This window comes from Frankliniella occidentalis, unplaced genomic scaffold (genome assembly GCF_000697945.3).
Source record: "Frankliniella occidentalis isolate FOCC.00 unplaced genomic scaffold, Focc_3.1 Scaffold21, whole genome shotgun sequence".
NCBI classification, from domain to species: domain Eukaryota; kingdom Metazoa; phylum Arthropoda; class Insecta; order Thysanoptera; family Thripidae; genus Frankliniella; species Frankliniella occidentalis.
Genome location: NW_026267151.1, coordinates 1,267,290 through 1,276,186, shown reverse-complemented (window position 1 = coordinate 1,276,186; position 8,897 = coordinate 1,267,290). Strand labels below are relative to the sequence as shown.

Below are 8,897 nucleotides of genomic sequence, written 5' to 3'. Positions count from 1 at the left end.
GGACTACGTACGGGAGTGGGGCCTAGTAGGGAGTCGACCTCGAGAGAGAGGAGAGAGCAAATGAATCACGCCCTGGCGCGCCTTTCCCGCGAAAACGCGGGAACTATATTTTGATGCGGCGATTAATACGACAGTGTCGTTGATGGCTAGCCATTTACCCCGCGCGATTTTCCTACCTCGTAAATTCCACTGGAAATGTGTGAGGCTCCACCGCGGCCCGGCCCAGCCCCGCCGCACACACAAACCTCCCCTATACGGCGCGCTGCGTTCGAGAGGGGCAGAGCGCTCTACCCGGGCGGGGGACGGGCCGGGGGTGGTGCAGTGGCGCCCCGGGAGCGCCGCCCCGCACGCGGCCCCGACAGTTCCGCGCGGTGCAGTGCACCAGCCGTGGGCACTGCCATGGGCATGGCGGCGCATGGCGGCCACCGCCCGTACAATCGTCGGCCATGAGTTATTGAAGTCCACTGCGCCCCATTATATCACGGCGGGGTGGGGTGGGCAGGGAGGGGGAGGGGGCGCATCGCCATACTGCGGACCGCATTCCAGCGGGACTGTGCGAAAAGAGAAGGGGGGAGGGGGGAGGTTCTATGATGTCCAGCCTCTGAATTCGCTATTCAGTCATGAAAACGCCAACGGTGTAGTTATACAAAGAGCACTTTATTCCAGATCCGCGCCGGAACATCACGAGGTTGATGGCGGAACGTTATATCCACGTTGCGCGCACAACTGTTCGGTTAATTAAAAAAGTTTTGCTCCGCATGCGTCGGCGACAATCTCCGGTCCGATCCGACGCCCCCCGATGAGTCGGCGGCGCTCACACTTCCCGGATGACGGGCTCGCCGTCCAGCTTGGTGAGGTTTGGGAGTCTCTTGACCACCTCCGCGCGGTACATGGCCTCGTCCGTGTTCTCGTGCAGCGGATTGCCTACAACGTGGAACGGACTGCGATAGTAGGAGACGGTGGCTTAAGAATCAAATCGAGACTCATAGCCAACGTGCCCTTTATTTCCCTACATTTTGGCGGAACACAACGCCAGCACTACTTGTGATGTAGGCGGCTGATTCGTCCCGCCTACGCCCACCTCGATAATTCAGCTGCACGTGTGGACGCGTGCAGAGTGGGTTGCCTACTCGCTCGGGCCTGCAATAAGCCATGGTCAGATACGACAGGTAACACGCTAAAAGTTGGCAGATGTGGTAATTTCCAAGCAAAACGTGCTGAGAAATCAAGGACTTCTGCTTGAAAACCAAGAGTCACTTTTACCGTGAAACCCACCGTACGCGTGCGGTACTGTCTAACTACCAAAGTGGGCGGGGCCAACCAGCCACCTAGTTCAAGTTTTTTTTCCTGCATAGTTTACGTCACATATGTACATGAACCTTCAATAATGGGGGCACGCCCGAACGGCACGCACTCAACAGCGAACGGGCATGATCCGATTGTCCGACTTACCCACAAATAGCAGGTCCTCCAGCAGAGGTATCTCCGACAGCCTGTTAAACTCGACCCAGTCCTTGACGAGGTTGTTCGACATGTACAGCACTTTCAATTTCCGCAGCACGTTCACCCCTTTGATCTTTTCGATAAGGTTGTATGAGATCCACAGCTGCTCCAACGTCTCGCCAACGGCCTCCTGACGACAGAAAAAAAACAGTGGCCTAATTACTCCCGAATCCGACCGTCCCATAGTAACTCACGCACGCGCGCAGCGGGCATTACAGGGCGTCCCAGAGACCCTGGACTTTTAGTGGCGCCGCAAGTAGGCAACCCGCCCGCAGGCCTGATTCGGTACAATAATATGACCTAAACCTGGGAGACCCTGTTTAGAGTAATTTAGAACGTACAAGGCCAGCAAAATTTTTAACGTAGTTCCTTCCCAGCGAAAGGATTTTCAGGTGTTTCAAAGAACTGATGCCGGCTATCTTCTCTATCATGTTTGTGGACAGCGACAGTTTTCTGGACAACAGGAAAATGAAAATTATTCAAACGATAGCGATCCCCGGCGACACTATGAGCGCCTCGAAGACTACACATGACCCACACAGTGATCCGTCGGTGGTGTGGACACAACTCACTCGCAAGCAGACAGGACGGAGAGGGAATTGTCCATCTTTTCGATGGGTGGCCATTGCCACTGTAAGTTGACTTCCTTCGCTTCGGCAATGTTCTCTCCAGGATGCTTGTCCTCCCAGCGCTTGAGGGCCTCTTTGATGGTCGTGGGCCGCGAGGTCTGCAAACGGCATAGTTGGGGAAGCAAGGGATCAGCTGATTAACTGCACAACAATCAAGAAAACGAACCACTTGCAGGTGAAACAGACCATGTCCGATGTGGGGGCCGTAGGTGCCTCTGCGGTGGTTGTTTACGCGTTGCCATGGTCGCCGACGATAGACTGACAGCCACGCCTGCGTGGTGGTGTCTGCGAAGGAAGAGCCATACATTCATTCAAACGCGGCTGTCACTGACACTGGCACAAAAGGTTTAATAACACAATAATGGCGTGTGGCGACTTTTCGTGAGGCTTCGAATGTACATACCCCATACCCCTCACGTCCAACAACTGCACACAACACAACATTCAGCAAACGGGAGCAGCAGCACGCTCTGTTGGATCTCGTGCGAACTAGCAGCGGCTGCAAACGCGAACGAACTGTTCAAGCTTTTGCCTTCATCCAACAGATGGAGCCACTGTGCGCCTACGCGCCTACCGGATTTGAGTTGAGAGATTATTTGGTTCAAGAGTGACTTCATACTTCATGGTACATTTTCGCCAAAGATCTCGAAGATTCGCATCTGCCCGAGACCATATTTCATTCAGACCTAAAAATAAAAAACTATTAAAAACTTTTTCTGTTAAACTGTCTACGAAAAGTTTTCTGTTGGCGGGAAATGAACGAAATGAAGCGAGCAGTTCTGCCATCTTAACGCATTTTTGTACAGAGCAAGCTGTTGGTGTTTTGTGAGTGATTTCCAGCTGTGTACCTTCTATTTCAGTAGAGGGGGTGAATAAAAAAAAATCAAATTGTTTCTGAAACTTAGTCAAACATCAAACAATATTACACTTTTTGACAAACCTTCAGAAAACAGTATGAAAAATTGAAGGTAACAAATTTCATAATTCTCATATGAAATACACAACAGTTGGGTTGGATGGGATGATAATCAACCGCACTACTGAAATTTTGACCGACGTGAATACTCCACTCGTTTGTGCTTTTCAGTGAGGGTATTTCAAATTTTCTGTCGGTTTAGTGTGGATGGCGTTTCTTCAACGCCAGTGATCAGAGTCTGTAAGTGCTCTCCTTGTGTTAGAAATAGTTCTCTTTGTTTTGATCATTACTATGTCCTAACGATCCTCCGCGCCTAAATTCTGTGCACTTATAATTGTGAAATTAAGTCAGAACCCTAAGATTTTATTCTGCTTGGTCGAATTCCAAACGAATACCAAAGTCAATGAGATAATCTGCAATCACCGGTTTTAATCTTATTTTGCTATCTGCATTAATTCTACTCAATTTCAGTTGTGTCCCTCAACTTGCCTCTAACCCATTTTCCTCTGTTGATCTATTTATTTTCCCTTTCTCATAGGTGCAGCATTGCACTAAATTTTAAGGCAAGATGGCCTTAAAATACAAGTCTGGTGATAAGGTTTTTGCAAAGGTCCGAGGTTATCCTTTTTGGCCTGCAAGGGTAAGTTGCCTCTGAGGTCTCTGCGGCCTACTGTTAATACAATATATTATTACAAAAATGACCACTACTTTATTCATGAAATATTTTCTTTGCAATGGCTTCATTTACATTCATTTGTCAGAAGCTGTTCTACCTAAATAACTTGTCTTAGGCTTGTAACCAAGGTAACAATACATTTTTTTTTATTTTTCTTAAATCTTTAATACAGATTGAAGCATGTGCAGATGAAACACCCAATAAGATGAAATATCATGTCTACTTTTATGGAACAGCAGAAACGTAAGTCTCATTCTTAGTTTAGATTTAGTTTACTACCTGATCGTGAAATTCTAATTCTTTAGCTTCTCAGCCACTAAAAGAAACATGCTTTTGATGCTATCACCAGTAGATAAGGGCAATGTTGAACACATGTCTCTTTGAGAACCAGATTCATGTACAACATGGATCCTAGATTAAATTTTGGTGTTAGCCGACAGGGCTGAATTAAAAACTTTCATCCTGTGCGATTACTCCAAACATTTTTGTTTTGTGTAGTTATTATGCTATTGTATTATGCTGAATTATTGTTAACAATTTTCTTTCGTCATGATTCGGATAGGGCCATCTGTAAAGCTGAAGAGGTTATTCCATATGCACCAAACAAAGATAAATATGCCAAACCTCTCAAACGAAAAGGATTCAATGAGGGTCTGCAGCAAATAGAAATGGAAATAGTAAGATCAGTGAAGACATTCAAATCTTGATTGTAAATGACCTATCAACTATTAATTTTGCTTGCATTATTTTAGACTGGCTTTGCCCCTTCGTACCCTACATATTCTGAGAACACACCTGATACTGATGAACCTGAGAACGAGGGTTCTCTTGTTATTGATGAAAACTTAGCTGCCAATAATACTAATGTCCTACCTGAGAAAAAAAAGAAACTCACAACAGTTCTGAAACGGAAACGAGAGAGCTTGGACAGTGTTTCAGAGGTAAATTTGGAGGTGCTGGCTTTTAGACTATGCTGAATTATTATGATAGAATGTATTTTCTATTATTGCTATTTATATTTTCATATGATAAGGACTATGCTTCAAAGAGCAAACAAGCTCGCATGTCAGCTGGAACCCCAGTTGGATCAGCCCCAAGTGGAAGATCGTCTGTTGATGGGGATTCACCCACCAGTAAGGTGAAAGCTGTAAGCCGCTCTGGACGAAAGATTAAACCAAAGAAGTTTGCTGATGATGAAGAAGGAACGTATGACGCATATGAAAATGGATCTGTGTCTATAACTGGTATCCCTACAGACACACAAGGGGTTTCGGCCGTTTCTCCTGTAACATTAGCAAGTTCCCCTGATCCATCTGCAAACAGAGCACGCAAGTTACAGGTAAGCCTGCAATTGTTAATAATAAAACATTGTGAGAGTTTTCTAAAAGTACATAAAAGTTCTGTGTTATGACTTTTTTCTTTACTCACTTGATTGTTTATTGATTAGGGAACTGCAAGACTGAGCAATCCACCAACTCAGCATTCTCCAGGTAAAATATGTTTAAATTTTCATTACTGAACAGTGATTTAAAAACCACTTTATCTAACTAAATATTGTTTTGGATCTTAAAGATGAAAGTGCTAAGACACCAAGTGATACCCAAGGTAGTATTCCCAGTGATAATCCGAATAGAGCCATTATGGCCAAAGCGCTGTCGGGTCACTGGGTCCAGATCAGGTTGGATGATGAAAGACCAGCATCTTTTGAGGCAAGTTTAAAGAAAAAGTTCTCCTTTTTGTATCATGAACTTTATGCAGTGTTAAATATTTTACAATATTTAAATTTATTCTATTGTGTTTTAATATAGAGTGAGGAAGCAAGGAGGTTGTGGGATGCTGCAACAGCACGCAATGCTGAACGTCTCAGAACTCAAATTGAACTGGGAGAGTATCTTCCAGATACTATTAAGAAACAGTTAGAAGGAAAAGCTGAATTGACAGATGCTCAAAAGAAAGAATTGAAGAAAGAAAGTGAGCTAGCTCGTAAAAGAGGAAAGCTCAGGTAACATTATCTTCATTTAAAAAAATAAAACAAAGGTTATGTTTGGTTCAATACAATATAAAGAAATGTGTTTCTCTTCTATCTAGATGGTTGAAACAAGAGGCACGCCTGTTGGAATTAGATGCCCTTATCAGATCCTCTCTAGGTCTGGCAGAAGCTGACGCAAGGAGATGCTTGGAACTTATGGAACAAATGTTAATCGTGCCTATTGATCCTTTAATGTTGAAGAAACATCCTAATATTGTGGAAACAGTGAAAAAGGTATCTTCTGCTTTAATTTATCAAGTCTCTTACAGTCTGCATTGCATTAGGATTTTGGTCTTAAAGTTATCATTACTTTGCTTACAGTTACAGAGGTACATTGGCAATACTTCAAAATGGGATCTTACGGATGAAGAAATGGTAAAAAATTATTACGTGACTTGTATTAAACCTCATCGTTTGTTTTTTTAAAAATTAGTTCTCAGTAATGTTTGTGATAAATTATTTTTTGCAGGAAAAGTTCAACGCAAGTTGTGATCAGATAAGACTGAAAGCTAACCATATGTACCACAAATTTAAGGTAAACAAAATTTATTTTTGGTTTCATATTTGCTCCATGGGCAATTCCAGAATAAATTGTAAAAATTGTGGGTACATTACGCGATTTGTAACTAACTGAGAGAAACTACGTTGTTTTGCCCATACTCGCTATCTGAAGACGCGTCTAGTCATGTTTTGTACAAAACCATTGCGCCGCCTCTCAGCTGCCCACAAGTTGCGTGGTGTACGGACACCCCTTTCTGGAATTGCCTCTATCTAAGACATTAAATTGACATGCTCCTCAAGGCTTGCAAAATAATCAAAATAACCACACCACCGTTTAGTCTCTGCTCTGATGGCAGTTTACAACTCAATAGAACAATTGCTAGGCCAAGACCAGCACTTTGTTTTGTGTGGATTGTTTTCCCTATGTTGTATAACTGTCCTAAGTTTTGTGCTTCATTGTACCTTTGGATTTCATGTTCATTTGCATGCCTTTCTTTCAGAAATTGTTTGCTGTCCCAAACAACACATCTTTCTGGGAGATTTTCCATCAAGAAGTTGAAAAGTTCAATGAGGCTGTGAAGCATTTGCCAAGAGATCAGGTTTATGCTCTTGTTGTAGATCCTGAAAGTAAGTAGTTTACTGGCATACTAACATAAATTATTAGTACCATGCAGATGTACTCCCAGGTATTTATTTATTCATTTTTAATAATCTGTTTCTTTGTGTGTGCCTCAGAACTTAACTTTATGGATGAATCAGAGGATGATGAGAAAGAGGATTCATCAAGTAAAGAAAAGTCTCACAAAAGTACTAGAGGGAAAAAAGCTACTTCTGCCCATCTTGAATCATCTACAAAGAGAGATGAGACAGGTTATACATCATGATATGTTCAAATTACTCTAATCTAAAAAGTATAGATCAATATGTTTGACATCATCCATTCTCAATTTTCAGCAACGTGAATATTTCAAGGAAGACAACCAGTGCAGTACTGGCATTGGCCATTACTGTTTTCTGAAGGATTGTTTGACTAAGTGGTCTTATATTCTTGTGGGCTGCTACAATGAAGTTTTTAATTTATCATTGAAGTTGTGGCATGGTTAGAGTGGGTGCTAATTGGAAGGTTGCCAAGAACTCACATTTACTTATCTTCCTCTTATATTTTCCTCATCCCTGATATGATTTTCTTCGTCAAAGATGTATTCATATTTTGTAATTAGTTTGCTTTACTCGCTTCTTTTTCTCCCTAATGTTATTTTATTTGTCAAGGAGTGTAGCTCCAGACCCAAAAATCCAGATGTCTCTTTTATATTTGACACATTGAGTTTAGAAACTTTTGACGTGATTGTGTCAGTACCTTGTGGCACAAAGGAGAGAAACAAATTCTGTGGAACTGAACTTTGTGTGCCATTGAATTTTGTCATTTTAGTCTTGCTAATAATGATTTAGCTCTAAAATTTGTGAAACTAGAATGACCATATTTTTTTTCTTTTTATGCACTTTAATAGCAATGAAAAGAGTATGGTTAAATGTCTGTTACAACCTCTGCTCCCTGAATGTGTTAAGTATCACTTTTTAATAAGATCTTTTACCGTAATAGTTTTGCATGGTTACTGAAAATTAGATTGAAACTGCTATCCCATCTCTTTTGTTGTCTTTTGTTTCTGCTCCTTTAGCTTATGATTATGAAATAAGTAGCTATGTTGAGAGTACAAAACTCATACAATAAAATCTATGTTGATTGTAGAATTCTGATATAATTATTTTTATTCCTCTTGTCGTTTCTTCCCTACTGAAATAAGGTGTTGTGCACCAAAATCGGGCAGATATTTCAGCCATGAAATATTGAGACAGTGCTCTTTTGCTGAATTCCGACTAGCGTCATCTAATTTTCCTGCAGAGCATTGCCTTCCATCCAATGCGTGAGTTGGGGAGCGACGCCTCTCACGCACGCATGGCGTCGCCGCGTCGCACACGCACACACACGTACGGGGAGGGGAGGGAAAGGGGGGGGGGCACGTATGAAAGGACAAGGCGCGGGCCTCTCGCTCCCACGCCGCCGCGGCCGCGGCTCAGCTGACGGGGGCGACAGAGACGGGAAACATGGACAGGCAGGGGGTCGGGTCGTCAGCCCGGGCCCGGCTCGACACGACCCGGCGCGGCGCTCGTCGGCGCGGCCAAGGCTCGGGCTCGGTCCGCCGCGGCGCTGTTCGGCGCTGCTCGGCTCGGCTCGGCTCGGCTGGTTTCAGTCACTGGCAGTGGACGACGCTGCGCCGACGCCGTCTGGTTGCGCCGCGAGGAGCTGAGGCTCCGCGAGGAGAGGCTCCGCGCAAGGCCAGGCTCGGCCAGCCCCTCAACGTGCAGCAGCAGCAGCAGCAGCTGTTCCTGGACCCGCGGCACCCCAGGGCTGGGCCCCACGGTGAGTCCAAGTAGTCCGAGCTCTTGCCCAGGTCTGGGCGGGGTACTGCGGTGCGTAGGCGCACTCGCGACGGGGCGCGCGCTGGCCGCGCGAGGGTGGTGGGGCTTGGTAGTGCCGGTGTGCTGTTGGTAGTCCTGTGTGCTGTCGCGCTGCTGGTGCATTGCCGCCCTCTTCTCCCTTCTCTCCAGAGAGCACGACTTCCTCTCTCCTCTTCATTATCGAGG

The 8,897-nt window shown here is 44.6% G+C and overlaps 3 protein-coding genes across 7 annotated transcripts in view; 2 read left to right on the top strand and 1 right to left on the bottom strand.

The window, feature by feature from the left end:
• The window catches only part of LOC113204507 (LHFPL tetraspan subfamily member 2a protein-like), a 17,637-nt gene that overhangs the window by 1,193 nt on the left and 7,547 nt on the right, over nt 1–8,897 (top strand). The window contains exon 1 of one of the 2 annotated variants that reach the window (XM_026419698.2): nt 8,483–8,673. The exons of the other annotated variant lie outside the window; for it this stretch is intronic. The gene's annotated coding sequence lies outside the window, so the exon portion shown is untranslated. Of the gene's footprint in view, nt 1–8,482; nt 8,674–8,897 lie in introns of those variants that run through there. 2 annotated transcript variants of the gene reach the window in all.
• Nucleotides 639–2,970, bottom strand: LOC113204524 (dynein axonemal light chain 1). 4 transcript variants are annotated; one of them, XM_052264784.1, is made up of 6 exons: nt 2,536–2,881; nt 2,299–2,417; nt 2,044–2,230; nt 1,845–1,956; nt 1,453–1,633; nt 639–924 (listed from the first exon to the last, which is right to left on the bottom strand). In XM_052264784.1, the coding sequence occupies exons 1-6, from the start codon at nt 2,574–2,576 to the stop codon at nt 815–817; spliced, it is 750 nt and encodes a 249-aa protein (XP_052120744.1). In that variant the 5' UTR covers nt 2,577–2,881; the 3' UTR covers nt 639–814. The 4 variants fall into 4 exon arrangements, with proteins under 4 accessions (XP_052120744.1, XP_026275512.1, XP_052120745.1 ...); XM_026419727.2 differs by having other exon boundaries at nt 2,076–2,230; nt 2,319–2,417; nt 2,536–2,824; XM_052264786.1 differs by having other exon boundaries at nt 804–941; nt 2,536–2,970.
• On the top strand, nt 3,124–8,003 carry LOC113204564 (lens epithelium-derived growth factor-like). Its single transcript, XM_026419773.1, has 15 exons — nt 3,124–3,288; nt 3,587–3,688; nt 3,897–3,967; nt 4,287–4,401; nt 4,477–4,665; nt 4,758–5,063; nt 5,172–5,214; nt 5,297–5,433; nt 5,533–5,726; nt 5,813–5,987; nt 6,075–6,128; nt 6,223–6,288; nt 6,755–6,881; nt 6,990–7,124; nt 7,209–8,003. The coding sequence occupies exons 2-15, from the start codon at nt 3,617–3,619 to the stop codon at nt 7,214–7,216; spliced, it is 1,692 nt and encodes a 563-aa protein (XP_026275558.1). The 5' UTR covers nt 3,124–3,288; nt 3,587–3,616; the 3' UTR covers nt 7,217–8,003.